Below are 25,124 nucleotides of genomic sequence, written 5' to 3'. Positions count from 1 at the left end.
GAAGGGTCTGCCAGTAATCTGAGGATTTTTTTCTGCGGATGGGTTTCTGGGTTGTTTTTTAAATTTCTCCTATACTTTACAGGTTGGATCATGGAAAATGTTTGATACATCCAAGTGTGAAACTGGGAGATGCATTTGGTCTGCTCTTTTACTCAGCTATAGCACAGAACTTCTGACAAGGCAACTTTTGGCCTTTAGAATGTGTCAGAATTGTCTCATTCATCAGACTGCACTAAAAACCCCTAATATGTGTCAGATTCTGGCCCACTGACAGCTTTGAACAATCCAAAATAGCTTTTTGAGGCGTGTGAGCCGGTCAGTGCTGCTGAGTGCTGTCTAACAGGAATTCCCCTCTTCAGCAAGGCTGGGCCTCACTTTTGTTTCTCTAAAAGGCAGCAATTAAAAAATTGGAATTAAAAAAGGCCATTTTCACCTCTGCAGGTCCAGGCTGAGCCTCGGCCAGGGCACCTGCAGGGCAGAGCTCACCAGGAGAGCACCAGAGAGGCACCCCAGGAGTTCTGGGTGTTGGGATACAGGGAACTCATTTTGGGGTGAAAGGTCTGAACCTCACAAAGCAGGGATAGAAACCAGGGGGGGCATTAATGCCAGGGTGGGATGTGCAGGGCTCTGCTCTGGTTCTGGATCTGAGCTGGGCTGAATCTGGAGTTCAGAGCTGCTCTTGTGAAATTCAGATTTCTGTTCAAGAGCCAAATTTTAGCTGAGCCCCAGGTCAGGTGTTCTGAAGAACCTAATGCTTCTGTGTCCCACTCTAACCCCAAGACCTTGCAGAGTTTAAGCACCAGTTTTTAGGGGCAAAACATACATTCTTCCTGATGGTCCTGAAGAGATTTCTGTTGGACCAAGCCATGCTCTGTAGGGATTGTGCAAAATCTTCCTTGAGACATTGGGGAACCAATTTTGAGGCTGCTCTGCTGTATTCCCATCCCCTCACTCCTGCTGTGAGCAGTGGACACGCTGGAATTCTGCCAAGTTTACTGTGACACAACTGAAAACTAGATTAATTTCACTGTGCTCTAGAGCAGAGCTCAGGCTCTGCATTCCCAAAAATATCAGCATTCCTTATTTATAAAACCAGGAAAGATTACTATGGAATTCCTAAAATATTATGGCTATCTTTTACTGTACACTGGTTACCCACTCAGAAGCCTTTTATCCCTGACTCCCCTAAATATTCTAACTTGTACAACTGCAGGTGGCAGTGGTTACCTGGGATGTGCTAAGCAGGAGTCAGGACAGGATATTCTAACACACGAAGCAAAACATAACAGAACACTAACTCCCATGGAAATGGAACCTTTCCAGGAATTGCTGGTAGCTTTGCAAAGCTAAAGAGGCCAGGTGAATATAAGTAAGTGTCTATTTTCTCTGGAATGTATGGCTTCTGTAAGATGCAATTATTTTCCTCTGCAGCTCGCGTGAGTAAATGTTCCAGCTGCTAAATGAGACAAGTTATGAGTCAAGAGCAGGTTCTACATGAAAAGAAACAGCAACAATTTGTTACAGAGAAAATATCTAAGATGTGTTCATACACTGCCTAAATACTAATAAGGATCAATCACAAAATCTTTGGATTTACTGTGACTCCTATATATTAATCTCTGGTTTACCTGGGTTTATTTTACCTTGGGGCAGGCATTGCAACTGCTGAATTGCTCTTTTCACTGGTTTGTTATGAGAATCCCTCTCCTTCAAATTCCTATCCAGTCTGACAAGAAAAATGAAGAAAACTCCTGGATTCAGCTGAGATCTCCTGTCTGAAACACCAACCCCAGTGCTCAGAGCAAACTGGCTTTGATCCTAGACCAGCTGAAGGCTGAGCGAGCTTGGCTGCCTCAGTTTCCTACAATAATAACATTTCTCAGGAGGGCTTTGAGACCTGGAGGGCAAATCCTTGTTAGTGCTGGTGTTATATTCCATGAATATATTACTCTGTTCCCTCTGCCCAGCCCCAGTGCCCAGCCCAGGCTCTGAGCCCTGCCCAGGGGACGGCTCCTGTCTCCCCCGATGGATGGATGGATGGATGGATGGATGGATGGATGGATGGATGGATGGATGGATGGATGGATGGATGGATGGACGCGCAGACAGATGGGCTGCAGCAGGCTTGAAGTGTTTCCTCAGCCAGATGCTCTGTTCCAGGAGAACAATGTGATCTCTGGATGGAAGGAAGGGTGTCCTGCGTGCTGTTTACACACAGAGGTGGCGAGGTGCTCAGCCAAGGCTGCCACTTGGTGCCAATTCATTGTTCCTTGCACTGAGTCTCTGCCTGGAGATGAACTGCAAAGGAAGCCAGAGGTTGCAGGGGCACTGGAAGGATCTAAGAGGTCACTTGTGGAAGGATTCGGTAAAAGTTGTCTCATAAATCTCTTCTTCTATGTCTGACTTCTGGCAGGGAGTCCAGAAAATTCCTTCCTGATAATTTCGTTAACTGGGAAATAAAAGAAAGAGGAGGAAACATTAAAGCACTTCCAACATCAGGACAAGTAAAAAGTAAAAGCAATCCTTGGGCAGTCAAGCTGCAAACATCCCCTCTGCACTCATAACTCAGTTATATTAAAATCTAAATAATAAATAATGGTCCTGTTTGCCCAGATTACCCGTTTTTGGAAGGCAAGGGGGAAGGAGGGGAGAGAGGGGGTTTCACTCTATTCAGCATGATTCAGGTGCCATAAAACAGAGAAGGGGGGCCTGCCACACCCCTCACACACACTGCCTGTGCCACAGACACTGCCCTTAGCCCAGGGGAAAAGCAAGGGACATCTCTAGCTATCCAAGCATTTCAACAGTTTCACTAGGCTGAAAGAAAACTACTTTAAAGAGAAAAAGGCCAGGTGTAGAGGAAATAGAGTGGAACAGTGATGAAAACACAGAGACTGCAATTCAGGTGGAAAACTTTGCATTTGGGTGGTTTATGTTTGGTATTTTTTAATCCCACTCTAGACTCTGGCTGCTTTCCATCTTTATTATCATTTATTTGCAGAGTGGAGCACAAACACCCTGCATTGTTTGTGGGAGAGGCTGGGACAGGCTCTCAATAAAGCTCAAGGGAAGACACTGAAGAACTCTGCTGTCTGTTTAAAAGTCAGAACAATATCACTTTATTTATAACAGCCAATATCTCCTGGCGACTTTTCACACTCACTTGCCTAAAGCACCCTTTGGCACCTCCTGGAACAACAATTGTCTCTCTAGAATTCAGGTGCTCCCTGGAATTTAAGTGCAGAAATCTCTGCACTTTGATGAGGTGAGCCCCAAACCATGAGCATTTGATGCAGAACTCTAGAACTGCCTTTTTGGGGCTCCATTTCACCTGCAGCCCCTTGGTGCTGTATTCATCATGGTGTGGAAACTGCTCAGTTACTCTGACTAATTTGCCTTAGAACAAGAAAACTAAATTTTCTACATTTCAGACCCCAGAGCTAAATGACTTCTCGCTGCTGATATTTAAGGGCTGAAACAGGGACTAACAATCCAAAGCAGACCCTCATCCAAGACTGATTAATCCTCAGGTTTGCAGCTCTAAGACTCCTCTATATTCTATCCAATTTCTAATAAATGTTTATGAGAACCATTAATTAACATAGAATTAATTAACATAGAATTTCACTACTTCCCCCTATCTAAAAAACCTGGTGCCCAGTCTCTGGCAAGTCTCTGGGAAGGGGAACACATGAATTAGATTTCAGTATTTACAATTCATGGTTTGAAATCTCCTTCCTCTCTGCATGCTGGGATTTGTCTCTGAGGAACTAAAATCTGTATTTTTCCAAAGCTCCATGCTGCTGCTGGACGTGGGGGGCTGTACTCCAGAACTCCATGCTCAGACATCCCACCAGTAACAGCTCACAGCTCAGCTCCTCCTAACTCCGGCTGGGAGATGCCTGATTTGAGCCAGACTCGTGCCTCCCGGAGATGATTTGGGCAAGAAAAGCAGAACTGCTGCCCAGCATCCTACCTGCCACTGCCAGCTGCTGCCTCTGGGGCGACTTGTGGCAAAGAAGGAACATTTGGGGGCTCAGGGAGGGCTCTCTGCAGTGCAGGGCAGCAGCCAGAGGGAGGGGAGGTTGGGCCAGCCTGAGCAGAGCCTCCTCCTGCTCACTCACAGCTTCCTGCCTGCTCTACCCAGGAAATGACAGGAGCAGGTCTTCAATGGAAAGTTTTCACAGCCTCACCTAAAAATAGCAGTGAGGTAAAAGAAGTGGGCACCCACTCTTAGAGGGTCATTTCCTTTTGAGAAACAAGTGGGCTGAGGCTGCAGGCAATTTATTTATCAACACACTTGTTTGTGCTACCAAAAATACCACAGATGAGTTTTACCTATTCCTTTTATCTCATACAGTCATGGAAACAGCAGAGCCAGCAGTCATCTGCATCTAGGAAGGGTTAAATATGAAGTGAAACACGGCAGATAATTCAGGGGAGCTCCCTGAAGAGGCTTTGAGGGTCCAGCTTTGGTTGCTCCCTGCCTGGGGCTGGCTCTGGGCAGCTTGGATGCTGTGGTGAAGTGCTGACTCAGCCTGCAAACTTCACTTTCCCTCCCCTGAGGCCAGCAGTGGCTTCTGTGGGCTGAGGTTACAGGGGGCTGCAGCCCGAGCAGGGCTGAAAGGCTGCAGGGGAACAGTGTGGAGCATCAACCCCATGGACAGGCACAGCCAGGTGCTCCCTGCCAGCTCTCCCACGTGGAAAACTGGGCTGTTTGTGAGAACCTGAGTGTCCAGAGCTCCCTGTTATCAGCTGGCCTGAATGTCCCACAGTCACCCTGAACTTCAGCCACATCCAATCCAAGAGAGGAGTGTCAGCTGCAGGTTAGGCTGGGCATCACTAGAGTGTGTCAGGGCTTGTCCCAGCACTAAACCCTACAACCAGAGCCCCTAAAGCCAATCAATATGTAAATTAACAGGAATGATCCCAAGGCATGGCTGGCTCTCCAAGCTGGAAATCACCTCCAGCCCAAGGCCAAGGAGATCACACATCCCTGGGGATCTGCTCCAGGACTGAGAGCACGTGTGCCCACAGCCAGGGCTACCCGAGAGACCTGGGCTTCAACAGAGGGCTGCACCAAACCAGAAACAGCCTGAACCAAACCAGAAACTGAGCCTGGACCAAATCAGCAAACTGAGCCTGGACCAAACCAGAAACTGAGCCTGGACCAAACCAGAAACTGAGCCTGAACCAAATCTGCCTGGACCAAATCAGCAAACTGAGCTGCGCCTAAACCTCAGAGGAAGCCCAGGGCATGGGCCGAACCTGCTCTTCTGAACTCCCAGCTGTCTCTTTTTGGCAGTGTGGTTAAAATGTATCTCAAGTATCAGTTGTCATTATTTGCTCATTTCTAGCTGTGAGGAACAGGAGATGGTGTGATTAATAAATACAACATTGTTGTTTAAGGTGCCTGGCACTGGTTGCTCTGGAGCACACCACTATTGATCTGGTTAATGAGAGAACTGATTAAATGAGGCCACAGGCACATATGCCAAGATAATGAAAGATTAAATCATAAAGGAAGATATTGAAATTACAGTTGCCAGCAGCCATGCAGACCAGGGAAACGCCTGCCTGGGCACCCTTCAGTGTGTCCTGTGTCACCTCCTGCTGCTGTAGGAGCAGGACAGAGCCCTGGGGGTGCCAGGGAGGTGACCCAGAGGCTGCTGGAATTGTGGGGGCAGTCTGTGTCCCTGTGGGCATCAGCCCTGCCCCAGGCCCCACTGACAGCCAGGCCCCCCTGACATCCTCCCAGCTGGGAACGGGGGTGTGCTCCTGGGGGTGACCCTGGGCTGAGTGCCAGCAGCCCAGAGACAAAAGGAGCCCCTTGAGGTGGAATGTCACCCTGTGAGGGTGCCACACTCACACCCCTCTGCACCTGTGCCACCCCGCGGATCCCCCTGGGTACCGTGGGTGTCCATACATGTGGCACTGACCCTCTGGGGACAGCTCCACCCGTGCCACCCCATACCCAGGGATGCCATGGATGTTCCACAGCCCCACAGGTGGCACTGACCCTCTGGGGACAATCCCACAGATCCCCTGGGTACCAGGGATGCCATGGGTGTCCATACATGTGGCAGTGACCCTCTGGGCATCCTGCAGCAGTGAGGGCTCCCCAGGAAGACAAGGCTCAGCCCCAGTGGCTCCTCCCTGCAGCGCTCCATGTCCTGCCATGGCCAGCAGGAACTGGGCCGTGCAAAGCAAAGCCCTGGGCAGGAGCTGGCGCAGCAAAGCTGACCCTGGCTGGCAGAGTGCCCTCAGACCTGCCCTGCCTGGAAGGATGGGATCCTTTAGATGCTTCAGCCCAGCATGCACAGCCCCACCTCTCCTTCCCTGCCCACCAGGCCCCAGCTACCCTCAGGACAGCTCTGTGCTACACGAGTGAGGAAGAAAAAGAATATTAAAATTAAAAAAATTAAATAAAATTAAATATTTTAAACCCTCTATGCCAAATAAAAAGGTGTCATGACTTCTTAATTGAAAAAATAAATAAATAAAGGTTAAGAGAAACACACAGCTGGAGAAAAGGCAGAAAAATACCAATTACCTTTCTTTTTGATTGCTTGGATCAAAGATCACAGTCATTCTTTTTCATATAATGTTTTGTATCCAGCTAAGGTGTGTATCTATCAGCTCTGAAAAAGATTTGCAAAACCATTTTTGAGAAAAAAAGGTAACCTTTGACCTATGCTGCATGGCCAAGTGTTACAGCTTTCAGCTACTCTTCCACTTTGTGGGTTAATTTCATAAAAGGACATTTCAGCACATACAACACACAAGGCAGAATTTAACCCCTGACCTCTCTGTTTGCTCAGATCCAGCACTAGATTTTACTTTTTTCCCCCTCTTTTCTCAACTGGTATTATCTAAAAATGAATATTCCAGAACTTACACTCCCAGACTGGTGACAAAAGGTGAAAAGCTGATGCTTTGGTCTGAGACTCCAGGGGCCCAGGGGTCCCTGGGACCTGTGAGTCAGGTCAGACTTGTCACTGCCTTTGCAAAATTCACTTCTGAAGTCACCCCAGGGCCCAAATAAGATCCAAAGTCAGTCCCTTAACTGAGAGATCCAACCACAGTGGCTGTGAAAATCAAACTTTGCTTTAGTTGAACAGAACAGGAAAGATCTGGGCAAAGAAATCATGAAAGTAACAGCATTTGCTTCAAATGCAAATAAGGTGAATTATTTTCCTCAGGAAAAGGCAGTGTTTAAAATTTTCTGCCTTTTTAAAATGTCGTAATCTTTTTAGATTTCTTTTGAATTCACCATTTGGCACTCCTGCAAAACCACGTGGAAATAATAATAAAAATTAGCAATATTAAGGAGCAAAGTGCTTCTTAAAAACTCAGTTTTGAGTGCAAGATTCAGAAGTGTCTTTGCTGCTGGATTTCAGGTGACTATATATAGAAAAGAAGTATTTTACTTGGCTCCCAGGGATTGTGCAGCCACGTATCATGCCCTGGAACCTCCCGCTCAGTACACAGCCTATTTTATATTCTGCATCCTGGAAAACCAGCTCCTGCACACGAGAGCACAGCGACTCCCTGACTGGGAAATCCCAGTTTGGGTGCACCGGGCACAGGGAGCCCAAACCAACCAACTGTGCTGGGGAAAAGTACTGGGAGTGTGGGGGGTTGTTTTAGAAACCAACAGCAACTAAAGGCTTTTTTCCTGGAAAATGGGCACATACAATCACTGAGATGTTCTCAGTGTAAAGGTTTAATTACACCTCAAACCCAGGGCTTCCTCCTCACTGAAGTAATGCCAAGAGATGCACCCTGCATCTCTCTTGTCCTGCTTGTAACCCATGGAGTCTGTGTGAACTGAGAGCCTCCTCCACACCCTCCAGCCCAGCAGCAATCAGCTCACCTCCATCAATTAAGCAAACTCTTGGAAGAGGTTGCTGAACTCAAACTAAGTGGCAGCTCAAGTCCCAGGATGCATTTTTGCTGTGGGAGTATCAATAGACTCCAAACCCACTGGCATCTTTCCATGAATTTAGCAACACAATACAGATATCTGATGGAAAACAGAATCTAAATAAAATGCATATTTTTGGCTAAAGCCCATCCCAACTGAAATCAATATCTGAACTGCTCTGGATTTACAGGATCTGGATTGCACTATGACATTTAAATATCCTTCCCTTATATTTCAGCACAGTGCCAGAGTGAGGTGCAAAAATCAAACAATTGGTATCTTTAGTATTGTCCTACCCAAATTTAACAGGAAGCTGGGTGTGCCTACCAGAAAAGAGCAAAAAATAAAGATAGCATTTCTGCTAAAAAAATCCAATGCCCAAAACGCACTGTAGATCAAAACTAGCAGGAAGGAAGTACTCAAAACACAAATCTGTCTGTGACACCACCTCAGAAACACTAAGGGTACTCTAAGCACTTTCATTGTTGTCACTGTACTTCCAGAAAAGATCAACAGCCTCAAAGCTGGCAGGAAAAGTGACCCAGAGGGGAATGGGGGGACTCCAGGGCTGGGAGCTGTCTCATCATCCTGCCCAAGGGCCCTGGCCAAGCATCCCTGAAGGACCAGACCTGGTACAGATCTGCTTTGGGCTGAAAAATGCACAAAGGCTGTGAGGTCACACTCCTGGAACTCCAATAATCCTGCTCAGCTATGAGAAAACAGCCTGAGAGGATGACAGCCTCCAGAGCATGAGCTACACCCTCAGCAAATCCACTCTGCTGTGTGTGGGGATGGAGCAGAGAGCAGCATCCCCAGGAGCCCTGCAGGACTGTTTTAAAGGGCTTAGGCAGGACTTTGGACCCTTTAGAGCCCAAAGCACCATCAGGTGCTGAGCTCACTCAGGCAGTAGGGGAGTTAGAGCACAAATGACACAGAAAATGGGGCAGGAGGAGAAATACAGCACAAATGACATGTTCTCCTGCAGAAACAGCTGCCAAAGGCTGCCCTACATGAGCTGAAGGGAACAGTCCTAAGGCTGATGGGTGCCATTTGTAGTGCTTTCCGTTATTTCAGCCATTTGACCCCTGTTTGAATCTACAGAGTTAAGTTTTGAGGCACTCTTCCATGACCCAGGGAATTGTGATATTTGCAGGACACCCATGCACACACATGAGCTGGGATTCTATCCTGGCTGCTGCCTGCAACAGCACCACAAGAGCAGTTGCTGCTCCAGAGTGTGATTTCCTGTTTGCTCGATGGATTTCAACATTTAGTCACCACTTTTTTCATCAGGCAGTTCTAAGACTGGTGCAAGCCCTGCCTACACATGGACTGGAGGAAGAAGGGGCACCTTCAGGAACAATTTCATGCCCTTTTCCCCCTGCCCCAGCAGGCTTCAGCAAATGCCTGTGGGCAGCCCTTGGAGCTGCTCTGCAGGCTCAGACCCCTGAGCTGGGCTTAGAGGGCTGTGTCAGACACTTGGAGCAGAGCTGGGAGAGCCACCCAGCAAACTGGGGTGTTTCTGTTTCTTTGAATCTCATTCTCTGCACCCTTTCTCTGCCCAGAGCACTGCAGACACTGACACCAACCCAAGGATGGTGCTCAGGGTGGCACCCGGGGCCAGGCACTGCCCAGGCCCTTCCCAGGTTACTGACCAAGGACTGGCTCTGGGTATCAATGTCAGAACTGTCAGAACTACATGGGCATGAAACAAAAGCTCCTGTGTTCCTGCTTACTAGGATGGTGATAAATATCCTGTGCTTTATCAGGTAAACCCCTGAAGTCTGTTTAGTCACCACACAGGAGGCAGACAGGGGCTGCAAGGAGCTGGGCTGGCTCTGTGCAGCTCCTCCACCAGTGTCAGCAGCTGCTTTGGGAAGAGTACCTTGAAAGTGGAAAACTAGATCAGCCTGGGTGTGATGAGGAACTCCAGGCCACCGTGGATTTGGTTTGTAGTAGCTTTCCATAACAAAGTCTTTTTTTAACTGACTTTCTTTCTGCTCACATATATTTAGATCTGACTTTCATTCTGCAGCACTCTGATGCCAGAGAGTTTTGGCTGCAATTGCAAGGGAAGGGACACGTGTTTGAGTCATGGAGTTGGCTCTCTCTCCTTGATACTTAGTGAGTTACTGAGAAAAGATGAAGTTTGTATTTAGCTTTAGTTTACATGCAACAAGACCAAGTAAAATATTCCAAGTAGAATGAGTACATAATAAATAAATGCACAAAAACTTATACCAGAAGGGGATGGAGTTCATTTTATAAACCATGTAACTTGGCTAACCCATGCAGAAATATTAGGCTGATGGACTGAAGCTTAGGAAGCACAAGGCAAGAGCCCTCATTTTGTCACTGCTAACTCTTGACTTGACTGTGTGGCTGCAAAGCACAGGGGTGAAGTTGCTCCTGTCTGGTTTATTGTGCCTGGTTTGGACCTCAGGGATTTGATCCAGAGCTGCTGAGACAAGCAGTGCCATTTGGTACTAAGGCACATTTCTTTTAGATCAAAAGCAGCACAAGCAGAGGAGGCTGGTGATGGAGCAGCACCTCGTGGTTTAAAACCTGATGAAATTGGTACTGGATACCACAACACCTCTAAAACAGCAACTGCAGGGAAAGCACACAGCTCTCTATGCACATGTCACTGTGCAGTTTCATCATTCTCCTAAAGTTAACCTATTTACTGGGGCAGGATGAGTCATTCAGCAAAGTGATTCAAAAACAGAGAGAGAAAAGGGAATGGATGCGAGAAGGGCATTTTTTACAGGAAATACTTGGGGGGAGGGCAGAAGAACAGCTACAGCACGTTCAGGATTAGCTGAAACTACAAGATAGGCAATGCTGCTGCTTTTTTATTTCTGTCACAAAGGAACAACCAGAACAAATATTTAATTGAGGGGAAACAAACCATGTAACAAATATTTAATTAAGGGAAAACAAACCATATTAAGCCTTCCCTTTAGGTAGTTTTGCAGGGCATGAACAGTCAATAATGGAATCCATTTCCCTCCCTTGAGCTCTAGTGCTTATGTCTATTAATCCACAAAACTATTCACTGGCTCTGATTCTCTGGCATCTTATCTTGTGCTGTGTCTTCACTCTGACACGTCCCCTCTGAAGGGCTGTGAGCCCTGCAGAACCCCAGCCTCTCCCCACTCCAGCTTTCCCTCCTGACATGTCTGAACTGAATCCTGAGCCTGGTTCTCAGGGGAAAACAGCAGAAAATCCCATCCTAAGGTAACAGGGAAGATGCACAAGTGTCCTGTGAGGAATTCTGCCAAGCAAACCCAGACATGCAAATCTCCCTCTGCCTGCAATTCCTCTGCTGGACAAGCAGCCCAGCCCAGCCAGCCTGCACGAGGCATTTTCTCCCATCTGCTGATTGTCAGCAGGACCACGGGCACAGGCACCACTCTGAGCAGGGGAACACACAAAATCACTTTCACACACGGATTATTTCTTCTACCATGCCTCCACATCCTTCCACAAATGAATATTTGGGGGAAGATTCTTCCCCCCTTCGGGAAGTGCCTCCAAGGGCAGAGATGGGCAGCAGCTCTGCAGGTCCTGCCAACAGCAGTGCAGCACTTGGGGGCTGCAGTTACTGCTCCCAAGGCAGCTGGAAAGCATCCAGACCATGAAATATTTAACTGCTTACTGACAGAGTGTTACAATTCACATCTAATAATGTCAAGGAGGTGCCACATACAAGATACTGTGTGTCTGCCCACATCCAGCTGTTTGCTCTTATTTTGCACTTTGACTGGAACTCCTTTGAGGGAGGAACTGCTTTTTTTAACTTTGGAGTCAAAGCAGCATCTGCCACAACAGAGTGCTGGGGTTTCTACCATAAAATAATGTACTAATAAAAATACTATACAATACCATGGGGTATATGTATAAATCAGAGACCATGAGACAGACCTAATTACAAGAGACAGGGATAACTGGAAAAATGAGTGCAAAAGACCAGATATTGTAACTGGTTTTACATCTTGCCTCAAGAAGGCCAGGAACATCTGACAGCAAACAGGTTGAGAGAACAAGAAAAATGTTATCTGCATCATCCAAAGGCTTCAAACTTTCAATCTGAACCAATGGCATGAACAAGAAAATTTTTGTTTTCGATATGAAGAGAAGATGAAATAAAAGAAAAAGCATTAAAGGAAAGAGAAAAGAAGAGCTATCAATTACCGGAAACACAATGAGCTCCTCCATGTCCAGCTGAGGTTCACCTTCAGCTGAAGTGCAGCCCATACTGCTGAGGTTGGGCAAGTCCCAACCTCACCACAACAGCAATAACCTACATTTGTTCAGAAATTAGCCCTCAATTATTTCCAGATCTCCCTCAATTAGTTCAGATATCCCAATTCCAGATGAAGATGTAGGAACCACCACCCAAAGAGACTGCCCTGGGGAGTCCACCCTGGGATTTAATGATGAGCCATGCCCAGTTTTCCAGCTGTGAGGTCTGGGAGCTGTGTGGGTCCCCAGGCCAGGCAGGCAGGAGGTGAATCCTGCGCTCAGGCAGCCACGCTGCAAGGTCTGGGATACCTGGCAGGCCCATCCTGATCCCTCCCCAGCTGTGTAACCACGTTCTCCTTTAAACACAAGCGTGCTCAGCCAGCTCAGAGCTCTGTGCCTCATATTGAACCTATTACTCTGCATTTAGCCGTGCACTGCTACACTTCCTGGGAGAATTCCAACCCAACAACGGCGGCCCTGGAACCACAGCATGATAAAACACCCTCCTGCCCAAGAGAAAGATCAAACTTGCTTGGGTTTGACATGATCTCATCGGGGCCCAGCACACACTCAGCAGCAGTTGGCAGGCCGGGAACGGGGATTCAATGGGAATGTTGTCTGTCCTGCAGAGGGAACCAGCCATGGACAGCTGGAACACACAGCAGCAGCAGGGCCAAGGGCACATCCCCAGCCATCCCTGTGGGCAGTGCTGGCAGGAGGGTGGCTGCCAGCAGGACAGAAATGCCCTGGTCACACACACAGAGCAAGGCCACCACACGGAGCCTGCAGCAAGGCCACGTCCCTAAAGGGGCCTGGGAGCTCACTCTGAACTGGAGCACTGGGGTCAGACACCCAGCCATGTGTCACATCACACACACCCAGGGACACCACAGAGAGTCCTGAGCAGGACTGGGAGCGGCCTTGGAATGGCCCAAGGGAATGAACTTAGGATGGCCTAAGGGAATGCCTGGGAATGGCCAAAGGGAACATCCTTTGGGATGGCCTAAGGGAATGGCCAGGGATGGCCTAAGGGAAAGGCCTTGGGATGGCCTAAGGGAAAGGCCTTGGGATGGCCTAAGGGAACAGCTTTGGGATGGACTAAGAGAACATCCTTTGGGATGGACCAAGAGAACATCCTTTGGGATGGCCTAAGGGAATGGCCTTGGGATGGCCTAAGGGAACGGCCTAAGGGAACGGCCTAAGAGAATGGCCTTGGGATGGCCTAAGGGGATGGCCTTGGGATGGCCTAAGGGAACGGCCTAAGAGAATGGCCTTGGGATGGCCTAAGGGAATGGCCAGGGATGGCCTAAGGGAACATCCTTTGGGATGGCCACAGAAAGCAGCAGCACGTGTCCATCCTGAGCTGCACTCCCCCCAGCTCGAGAGGCTCAGACACTCGGCCATGGGCTGCAGGCCATCTGCAGAGCCTGTGCCAGCTCTGGCTGTCCCCTGGCACTGCAGGCCTGCCTGGCACTGAGCACAGGCCATGCTACCAACCACACTGGAGTTGTGCCAAAACAGGCCTGGTGAAGGGGAGGGAATATCCCAGGCACTACAAAAATGCCACATCAAGAGACCTAAAGGTGGAAGTGATGGGAAAAACCAGACTATCCCTGAGGCTGTGAGTTCCTGCTCTTCGGCCAAGAAGCTAAAATTTGCTCAAGCTGAAGTGGGTGGTTAAGCCTTGGAAACTTCAGAACAAGTTCATGCTCCTGTGGGTGCTGGGAGAGGGCAGAAGGAGCATCACAGAACTGGAAACTTCCCCTGTTTTGAAGTGACAGCAAGCAGAGGCCTTGGGAGAGCCCCCTCAGGCAGAGCTGGGTTATGCCTCATGGCCAAGTCAGCAGCCAACATCCTGTTGGTGAGCTGGGAGTGTGCTCTGCCCTGGCTGGGTCACACACGGGTCACACCACGGGGCTTTCCTTGGGGTCCCCTCGGCAGCACTGTGAGCAACCCCTCAGCATGACTAACCCACACTGAAAATAATCACCCAGTTTGTCTTTGGGCTGGAAATCAGCACGGGGAGTGGGCACAGCCAGCAGAGTCTGCAGAGGGTTTGGTCACTGCTGAGCCTGGCTGAGGGTGGGATGACCCCCAGGAGAGACAGGCTGCAGCCTTCTGTCCACAATCCCTGTGACTCAGGAGGGTGACTGGCCCCGGTGGGGACTCCCCCTTCTCATTCTAGGTGCTCAGAAACGGCCCCAGCTGTTTTCTTTCCCTCCCAGTGGTGTGAGGTGCCCAGCCTGGCCCTGCTGCTGCCCAGCATGGGAAGGGGCCAGAGAGCAACTGCTTTGGGCTTGTCTTAATTCAAGAATGCCATCTGCATCCAGCTGTTAGCCTTTTGGAAATCTGCTGTTAGCCTTTTGGAAATCTGCTGGGCTTTGTCTGCCTCGTGTGCCTGATGCTCCAGCTGCACACCCCTGGCAGCCAGCGAGTTTGCTTGGAGGAGCCAGAGAGGAAAGCCTGTCCTGAGAGCACCCCGGGGCTCCCCCTCCTCACTCAGGTGGGAATGGGGCTAAACTCCCCTGCAGTCACACCAGGGGAGTGGGGAGACTGCACAAATATGTACTCAGCAATAAAACTGCAAACTATTACAGCACTGCTACCCACTTTCTAATTTTCTGCTTTTTTGTAGTTTTTTTTTTTTAAATCCCACCTTGTGATGGGAAGAATCAATGCTATCTATGATTGAGAAAGAGGACAGGCTGGATCAGACTGCCTTGAAAGGGCAGGGCAGACTGCAGAGCTATGAGGAGGTGGAGGCTTGCTGAGACTTATTTCCAAGGAACAAATCTTTAATGGGGTGTGGGTTATACATGTGAAAACAGGGTGATTAGGTTAAGGGATAGAGCTTTACCACCTGAACAATTCTTCCATTTGACAGCTGAATACCAAATCCCCCATTTTTATCCTCAATAACTCCAATTCCACACTCACTTACTCAGGGACATGGGCAAAACCATCCATCACTGATCAGTCAGGTAAATACAAACCATCACTAAATGCAGCCTGAGCACAAAATTTGCCTTCACACCTTTCCTGAGCAACCACAGGAACGATGTGGGGTGATTAATAACTCCTCCCTATTTACTAAGTAAGCTATAGAAGAAAGTCCAAGTGATAGGAAAGTGTATTTGGAGCAGTGCTGTGCTGGGGGTGCTCCCCTGGCAGCACGGCCCTGGAGGCAGCGATGCTGTGCAGGGCCCTGGGGGAAGACAAAAAAGGAGACAAAAAAGGGAGGCAAAATCCTCTCTAGAGAATCCCCAACTCCTGCAGATGCTAAGCACATTGTACTTAAAATTAAACAAAGTAGAAAGGGAAATACATAGTGTGGGCTGCCTGTAAGGTCACTAAGCCAGGGAGAAGGGACTGCTTTAATTTCCCTTTTACCTGGAAAGAAAAATAAACCGGAGAGAAAAAAAAACCAGTCCAGCAAAATAACCCCACCACCTCTTCTAAGGGCTGGAAAAAACCTGTCTGAGAGGGGAGATAGGTGCAAACACCTCGTAGAACACGGGCTGTTTTCCATCCCCCAGCAGAGGCCTTGCTGTGCTCTCAGCTGGGCTGGACACAGGCAGAGGGCTGGGCGAGGAGCAGCAGGACGTGAAGCTGGCTGTGCTGTCCAGAAGATGAAAACACTACTGCTGTTTATAGAGGGAAACCCAATTCGTCAGCCCAAATGAATTCCTGGGCTAATCCATGCAGGCTTCATGTTTTCCACCAGCCCCAGCCACTGTACAGACTATCTTTAGGAGGCACAGTGTGTTTGGAAAGGAGCAGCTGGAAAGAGGGGACGCTTATGCCAGCTTGGAAGGCTCTCTGGTATGGAAAAAGAGGAATGCTCTCTTGGGTCTCCCCACAAAATTAAAGCATCTTCATGCAGAGCAGAGCGATGCCAAGCACAACAAACAAAAGCGGCTTTCCCCAACTCTCCTGGGCAGCCTCGCTCGGGGCTCACAATGGTTTCCATAGAACTTGTTTTGCTATCACAACAAATTCGAGCTGTCCAGCCGGGATGGCCGCGCTGTTTTCAAAGACAAGAAAATTCATTTCCTCACTTCTTGCCCTGCCAAAGCATTTCTGCCTCCGTGCCACAGACAGGGGCTCCCCAGATAACAGAGCATCCGAGGGGTGGTGGGAGAGAGACCCCAGAGGCTGTGCCCTGTGGCACTCAGGGGCTGGGCAGGATGCCCTGTGCTAACCCCAGAGGCTGTGCCCTGTGGCACCCAGGGGCTGGGCAGGATGCCCTGCGCTAACCCTCACCCTGCAGGCTCCCATCCTGCCAGCCTGAGCTCGGGCACTGCACCCACGTGGACCAGCAGTGTGTGCTCACTCAGGTCACCAGGTCCTGGTGCTGCTCACACAGACTCTGAGACCAAGGCATCACTGCAGCCTCACTGGCATCGAGGGCTGGATCACCTGCCAGGTTCTGGCCCCGAGGGCTGCACTGCAATGTCCCCATGGGAGGGGCTCCCTCCAGCCCCTGCATTGACACAGGTGCTCAGCAGCAGGCTCCGAAAGCAGAGATGTGTTTCTGCATGACAGACTGCAGGAGCATCCAGTGCTGCATCTAAACCAAGACTGTTATCTGAACAGCCTGAAATTCTCTGAAGCCATAATCTTGATCTAAAATTTACGTTGGTTTTGAAAAGCTATTAAGTGTAACCAAGAACAAAACAAAGGGCCAGAGATACTAATTTCTAAAACAGACATAGCACTAGTTTTGTGTTTTAATAATAGCCTATAAAAATTGTCCTGAAGAAAAATTTGTATAAAAATCAAAGGCATTTTTAAAAAAAGTAAACATATCTTACAACACCACTAAGTTATTTGAGGGTATGAAGCTGCAGGATGGTTTCAGAAGAGCCCTCATGTAACCCAGACTACCTAGCTGAAAATCAGGGTCTGCCTGCTGGATGCTGCAATCTTGGACTCCTTTCCAAGGAAGGAGACAGCACCCCACTCAAAGCAAACAAACAAGGGTGCAGGAGAAATCAGATAAGAGAAAACGTAATGCAATTTTAAGGAAGAAAGATACACACCCAAACTACAATTAAAAAATGCCACTGCGAAAAGTTCCCCTCATGTTTGCCTCAGTCCTGATTTAAGCCTGGATCTGCCTGATGTCTGCTGTGTCCAGGCTATTTCCAGCCTTTGCAAACATCATTTGTACAGAATTATAATGACTTCATCTGCAGGGACTTGAACTGGGGCACTTCCCTGAGTCCTAAGCTCAGATTCCTCTGCTGGTGACCAGGGGGAGAACTGGAGGCCCACAAGTAGCTGATGAAAACCCAGCCCTGGGATGTTTCTGACCCCCAAGGGAATGCAATGTCTGCTCCAGCAGCCAGGCCTCTGGCCCCGTGGCTGTGGAGTCTCTGGAACCCAGACCTCACCAAAGAGCTGCTCATGATGACAGATGCTGAGCCCAGGGAGGTTTAAGTGTCACAGTACTTTCACCACTGACCCCCATACTTATGAAGCGGTTCCCCCTTCTTTTAGTCACTCTCATTCTTTCCAAAGAAACTTAGAAACCACCTAAATAAACCAGCAGCCATCCATTGCAAATGTCACAGGAGTCATTCCTGTGTCTCACTATTTGTCCTACATTTGACTCCATTCATTCAGGGCTGATGAAGTCATTCATCATTAAGAAACCAAACCAAACCAAACCAAACCAAACCAAACCAAACCAAACCAAACCACACCACACCACAATTTGGGAACCTTTGACTAGACTGCCCTGGCAGAGCTGATCACAGGGGATGATTGCAAACTCACACTTCTCTAATTTACTGCTGTCTTTGCCCTCCTTGCAGAGAGTCAGAGCAAGTCACCCCTGAGGAAGGACCACGCTGCTGGCACTTTGCAGGACATCACCCCACAGCTTGTGCAGGGTCTCAGCTTCATGCAGAGCTCAGTGTTTGGTGCACAACCAGCCCGACCCAATGCCCACAGCCAGGAGCAAGGGACAGCCCCTTCTGCCCTTTACTTCCACACCTGCCAGTTATCCACGTGGAAAAATTCCCCCTCAGGTGCGAGCCTAGCACTCCAACATCCAGGGGCAGAAGTCAATCTTTTTCTCACTACATATAAATTGTAATCTCACCCTAAAGAAGCAGCGTTTGTTCAGCTGAAGACAGAGAGTAGTTTATATTTTGGAGTGCAAAGTTTCCAAACTAAAAATCCACAAAAGGACATGGCTTGGTTAAAATGGGAACTGTGTGGATTAGGAGAACGTGTAAGAAGATGAGGAGTGTCAGCCTTGTTTGTCACTGGGTCACCAAGAGCTGCTCATGGTGAAGCTCTGTGATCCTCAGTGCTTTGACTCCAGTTAACAGCAGCTGAAGATTTAACTCTTTTATACCCAACACTGGTTAAATCCAACTCAGACCAAGTTCTCAGTCATTTGCAGACCATTAGTCATGCAAATTTGTAGGGATCAGAGTTTTAATTCCAAACAGACTGCAGCATCCCTTGGAGATGTGCACACAAACTGGAGGATATGAATGCTTGCAAAATTGGGAATCCTTGGATTTCAGGTTTTTGCACAGACCCCTCTTAGAGCAAGGAGTCATCTGTGAAATCCCCAGCTGGATGCATGCCCAGATTTCTGTGCTTGCAAAACTGAAGCATGGGGACCCAGTGATGATTCAGACACAACTGCATTGTTTATACATTTTAGGTTTCTTCTTGGTAAACACAGAAAAAGCTGTATTACAGAGTAGGAGTGTGAAAGCCAGCACCTGCCTGAAAATCCAAACTAGCAGCTAAAGTGCTGCAGGGAGTTTTATGGTCTCAAGTATTTGTTCTTCCCCCATCCCTGACTCTCCCCTGGCACAGCCAGGGATGTGCTGCTTGCTTTTCACATCAGAGGAGCTGCAGTGACCCATTAGGTCATGGAGTACCTCGCACAGCCAGTGCAGGATTATCTTGTACATTTGCCTTAAAAATGCCTCTAAGCACTCACTGCATCCAAATGTGAGCACAGAAGTCTCTTGGAACTGGTGGGGAAACTGCAATAAAAGGGTTGGGCAGTGTAAGGCCATACCAGCTTGTGCTGGGCAGAAAAGCAGCTCTCACTGCTCTGAGTTCTCACAAGAAAACTAACTCAGATGGGAAATTCAGATGATTCATCCTCATTTTCTGAATTTAAAAATGGCCAGAGATTTATCAATAACTACTGATTACAAATTATTATTATATTTCTAGATGTACAGTTAATTATAAATAAATTGCATTATTATTTATAACAAACTATGAAAAACAGGTAGAAAAAAAAAAACAGATTTTAAGCTAATAAATTCTAGGTCTCAATTCTTGTGAGAGAAGAGGTCTATACAGACAAAAAGTGCCCCACTAACTATCCCTGGTCCCTGGCAGGAGGAGACCTGAGCTGAGAAATTCTGCTTGTGCAAGTAATGCTGAGAATCCAGGCATTTTGCTACAGTAGAAGACTTTATAACTGCCTTTCAGTTTGCACCATAAAAAGATTGTAGATCTTTAAGATGGTTATTCTTGCCAAGCATTTTATTTCACAACAGTTTAAAAAATGTGCAGATGTTTTCCAAGCTTTTCCGAGCAGCAAGGCTCTGTGCAGCTGCTCCCAACATTTCAAAGTGCAGCTCGAAAAGGACTCGAGTCCTTTTCAAGAGCCATTGCAGGAGGAGCTGAATCCTCCCAATTATTACATCGAGCTTTAAGGGGAGAAAAGACCTTTCCCCACCTCTGCACATTCCTGGTATGAACTCAGTTTGCACCAAATGAAGCTGTGAGGAGCAGCAATGCCAAGCCCAGGCGTTCAGGGCTCATGAGTCAGGCCTCCAGCAATCATGAGACTGGTTTTTCAATCATGCAATCAACCTCCCGCCCCAAAGTTGCATCAGTTTTGTCTGTCTCAATTTTGAAAGCCCAAAACATGCCACTTGTATTTTTAACATTTTGGTTTTTTCTTGGATAGGACCTGAATAGATCAGTAAGAAAAGTCACCTGCACAGGGACTTTTAAATTGCTGTTAACATTCCAAGAACGGCAATGAAATTTGCAAATAATTAGCAAAAGCCTCGAGCTGCCATGTGGACGTGAGCTAGTTCACTGATTAATATTCAATTACATCATGCTCATTCTGAAGGGGAGCTAAAAGGATTTTAGGATTTTCCCTATTTGTGAAGGAAAACAGCCCCCTTGCTGCAGGTACAAGGTTCCTCAGCAAAGCCTGCTCCTGGACATGAATCCAGCTCAGTGCTCCACCTGTGCTGGGGGTTACTGGGATTCATCCTGAGGCGCTCACAGACCAAGCATGCCGAGCTCTGCAATTACTGTCACAGAAAAATCCCTTCTGTTTTCCATATGATCATATTTACCCTATCAGCTACCCCAGGTGAGCAGGAACAAACCCCCTGCCCCTGCACAGCCACCCCAGCACAAGCCCCTGCAGGGAAGGAGCTGCTGCTGCTCCCTGGCTGTGCTGATCCCAGGGTTTGACACCAGCAGAGCTGTGTCTCCGCAAGGGTTTTCACCACAATAGCTGCGTTAGCAAAATAAAATTAAAAAACAAAAAAACCCCAACCACCTTAACCAGCCCAGCTCTGTGGTGAGCTGCTGGAGTGTAACACAAGCCCTGCTCGAGGTTTGCAGAGAGCACTTCTCTGGTTCAATGCAAAATGGAGAATTCAGCACCAGAATGAGTTCATCCCCTTTCCTACTTGACATGGTTTTGTTATAAACCATTTTCTAGCTGCACACCTCTCATCACCAAAGTCCTCATTTTTGAAAACTGCTGTTAAAACTGGTACAATTTTGACTGCACTGAAAGAATTTCTGTGTGAAGCACCCAGAGTTTTCCCAGCTTGTAGGAAGATCCCTTTTCCTCACACCTGCACTTGCTCACACAACAGCTTTGCTCAGACTCCAGATTTGTCCCCAAGAATGAGAATGTTCCTGCAGGCTGACCCCAGTGCCAGAGACCTGCCAGCAATGCTCACCGCTGGGAAGCACCTGCAGCTCTCTGACAGGTACAGCACGACAGGAGAGAAAGGAGACAGGAGCTCTGCAAGTCCCTCCCTTCAGTGCAACATGATCTAACCACCGACAGCACAGGCAGTGCTGCTGCAGCTCCTGCACACCTGGGGGCACCTGCAGGTCTGGCATTGCCCAGGAAAGCCACAGTTTCACCACTGACCTCTTGCCCCAGCTGGAGCCACGTCCCTCAGAAGCTCTGATCCTGCTTCACCCAGCCGTGAGAGCTGGGGACAAGCCTGTCTGCCTCCTTCTGCAGTGGAATAATTTTAATTCATTACCATTTCCCTGCACTGGAGTGAAAAATGTTATTGTTATTATCCCTTTAAATTGGAAGTGGATTGAAGGAATAAAAGTAAATGTATGGTCTATTTGGCAGATGTCTCCCAACAGATGGGTGTCTATGGTGTCCTTTGTAAGAGCTGTCTGCTGCCTGTGATTCAGACTGTCTAAGGAATGCCATGAGCTTGGACTAAATGGACAGCAAGTCTGGGAAAGGACTTTATTGTGGTTTAGAAGCTTTCAATTCCCAACTGCACGAACAAGTCCTTTTTTTCAAGTAACTCTTTGCCAGTATTTCAAAACTATCACTGCAAATGGCCTGATGCCTCCCAAAAGCTGAGTGCTTTCAGCCGATAAGAGGCAGCCTTCAAAGGGGGACGTGCCTTCCACCTCAGAGCCCTGAGCTGGGCTTTGCTGCCCAGGGAGGGCAGCGGTGCCCCCGTGCAGCCCTGGGCTCCTCGTGGGCTCTGCGTGTTCTGCACTGCTCCACAGGAAACGCTTTGTCACACAACTGCCTGTGGGCACTGGCTGCACCAATTAGAGATTCCTGAGCTCCAGAACAAAGAGGTGCCAGTGCAACGATGGTTTTAATCACTCTGTTCATTTTCTTCCTTCCTCTACTGCTGATTTGGGATGTAAGGGTTTTTCTTTTTCTCGCTTTGTTTTGGTTTGCATGCTTTGAGGCTGCTGGGGAAAGGGCAGTCTCCAAATGGGGCTGGATTTGTCTGAACTTTTAAACACTGAATTTTTGCTAGAGGTGAAGAAGCAGAGCAGATGGAGCCTGCTATAACAATACAAATACTTAATTCATATTCAGGTATGCAAGTGTAGGGTTTTTTCTGAGAATCCATGTGTGTGTTACTAACACAAATTAATTAATGCTTAACTGTACAAGAGGGAAGGATAAGGCACTTTTTAATGATGGCAAACTAAAGTGCAAGGAAGTTGAATACTTTGCTGAAAGACCAAGCTCAGACTGAACCCAGACCTTCCTCCTAGCAGACTGATCCTTCCACTTCCTGCCAACAGACTTCAGGGTTTTGGGAGCAGAACGATGGCTTTTCCTCTTTTTATACTGCCTCTAAAAAAGCAAGGCACAGGACAGGGCATGGAGATCCAAACACAAACCCACAGAACAGTGATCCAAAAATAAAGCTGCAGTGTACTGAGGGAGTGCTGCAAGGTCCCAGCAGAGAACAGAAAATCTGTAATAATGTGAGTCAGAGCTTCAGGAATGAGCCTGATGAATACATAGATTTGCTAGAGTGTTTGAGCAAAATGTTTTGGAGAATATACAGGCTTCACTCTTAGTCAAACTCTGCCTGGGCAGAAGTGACCACACCTTCTATGAAAAGGAGTTCTAATTAAAAACAGAGCATGGCTTTTTTCAATGCAAATTGTTGCTTGAAACTGAACCCCAGCCCATTTGCAGGACTTGAATTCACCCCTGTCTAAAATGTCAGCAAACAAGAACATTCCCCTCTGCCCTGTCTTGCTACTTGACTCTGTGCACGAACACAAGATGGAAACAACTACAAACCAACCAAAAACCTGCCCCTAGAGCCACCATCCTGTGTGCTGTCTGTGCAGGGGCTCAAGACAGGGTTTAGAGAGAAAAGCAGCTGCTCTCAGCCAGGCAGGACCCTGCCAGAGCAGCTCCAGAGCTCAGAGGGGCTCCCCCTGGACCCCCAGCTGGCAGGCACTGCCTGTGCCACCGCTGCGTCCAGGGGCAGGGCCAGCAGGATGCTCAGGACGTGCCAGAGTCCTGCAGCAGCACTCTGGGCTCTGACAGGGTTTGCTGCAGTGCTCCCTGCCCAGGGAGAACAGAGCTGCCCAGAAAAGAAAGCTTCCTGCAGAATGTGACGGAATGAAGGGATGTGAATTTCATGTCACTGTACCGGGGGACAGACTGAGGGTTTTCTTGTTGCTGAATGAAAGAACACAGGAAGGAAATGCAGGGATGAAATGTAACACACTCTGAGTGGGGCTGGATGAGGAAAACTGCACAGTGAACACACAGCTTGTCATGGAGGGGAGCTGAAGAGCTGGGTGGTGTGAGGACACCACACTGCACATCCTGCACAGCCGCTTTCTAAAGAAATATCTGACGTGTCTCGAGTTTTCTGCGAAATACCTGAGCTCACTATAAAACATGTCTCTGATCAGCAGCCTGATAAACCACTACACAGCATCTGCCTTGCTCCTCTCCTCCCCAGAGAACATCACTGTGCACCAAAAATAATTTCGAGCTGCTGTATCCAGCAGACTTGGGAGTGTCAGATGTGGTTAGGCAGTTACTATTTGAATAATGACAATCATTTTTCTTTGCAGAGATCTCAATCTAAGGCGGGCAAGCTGATAGCACTCAAGCTACACAGCCATGACCTGTGTGTGGAATTGAGCCTCGTGTCTGTGTCCCAGAGGGGGAACTGGCTCTGCAGGAGGAGCACAGTCAGTGCCCCAGCCCTGGGTCACCCCCCTCGACCCTGCCCCACAGGGGATTGCAGACAGCGCTGCAAAGAGCTACATTTTGGGCTGGCTTTGTGCTTTAAAGAGTTAATCTCGGTGCTCTGAGGGCGCTGCAGGAACTACATTCTGTTTGTCAACATACTGATGTGGTTGTTTGGGTAACTTTTACCATCGTGGGCGGTTTGGTTATGAACAATATTAAGATGAGGCCTCGGCTGAAAGGAGCTTATCACTGTGTCACCCCATGGCTTTCACTTGCATTTGAGGTAGGTTAAACGTGCTGAATTCCCAGTGCTTTGTGCCCTGTGGAGCAGTGAAGGCTCTGAGCAAACCCAAGCCATGCTCTCAGGAAGGACAAATAACATCTTTTTACAGCAGGGAAGAGAGGAAAACAATGAGGGTGCTGCCAGCAGTGACTTCAGGAAGGAGAGAGGTGCAGAGAAATGCCGGCGGTGTCAGCTGGGGGATGCTCTGCTCTGGGCGCTGCCAGGACAGCCCCAGCACCCTCAGCGTGCCCACCCTGAGAGGCACCAGCTCCAGGAATGGGGAACTGCCAGCGTGGGCCATGCCCAGGCCACTCCACAAAGCTCAGGATAGAAACAAAGCCCAGAACACCGAGGCTGTGTGCTACCCATGAAGGCAGTGGGCAAGGGCTGCTCAGAGGAGGCACCAGAGCAAAGGGACAAAAGCTGGATGTCAGCAGAACCCTGGAGAAAGGAGAACAAGGCAGGGGCAGGAGGAAGAGCAGAGGGAAGTGAGAGACAGCAGCAGTGATTGCCCAAGAGCCTGGGCAGCAGCAGCACTTGGCTCGTGCCAAGCCTGCCTGGGCCAGCACCAGCTCCGTGTCTGTCCGTGAAAATCACTGCAAGACCTCACAGCTCACTTTATCTCCCAAGAGCTCTCTGGATAAAAGGGATTTAAGGGCAAAGCCTCCATAATCCTTTGGGTTTGCTTTCTTTTAATACCATAAAGCACAAACCCAAACTTTCTAGTCAGGAAAAGCATGGCTTTTGTTATGTTCTGAGTCACTTTTCCCCAGCAGCAAACAATGTGGCTTTTCAATTCAAGTCCTGAACATTTCAGAATGAAATGCTTTGCAAAGCCCTAAAGTAAATCACAATTCTCCAAGTCACACTTCCAGCTGATATAAACTCACTGAGGTCAGTAAAGAGCCTGCATG

General features: G+C 48.4%; 1 protein-coding gene across 2 annotated transcripts in view; it reads right to left on the bottom strand.

Annotated features, from left to right (window-relative positions):
* Positions 1-1,650: 1,650 nt before the first annotated feature.
* Positions 1,651-25,124, bottom strand: part of NFATC2 (nuclear factor of activated T cells 2) — a 77,256-nt gene continuing 53,782 nt past the window's right edge. The window contains exons 10-11 of one of the 2 annotated variants that reach the window (XM_031059108.1): positions 6,554-6,641; positions 1,651-2,449 (exon numbers count right to left, since the gene is read on the bottom strand). In XM_031059108.1, coding sequence (XP_030914968.1) covers positions 6,598-6,641 — 44 coding nt within the window. In that variant the 3' untranslated portion in view covers positions 1,651-2,449; positions 6,554-6,597. The remainder of the gene's footprint in view (positions 2,450-6,553; positions 6,642-25,124) is intronic. The other variant, XM_014308071.2, reaches the window with a different exon arrangement.

Source organism: Geospiza fortis, unplaced genomic scaffold (genome assembly GCF_000277835.1).
Source record: "Geospiza fortis unplaced genomic scaffold, GeoFor_1.0 scaffold361, whole genome shotgun sequence".
NCBI classification, from domain to species: domain Eukaryota; kingdom Metazoa; phylum Chordata; class Aves; order Passeriformes; family Thraupidae; genus Geospiza; species Geospiza fortis.
This window is presented reverse-complemented; position numbering and strand designations above follow the sequence as displayed.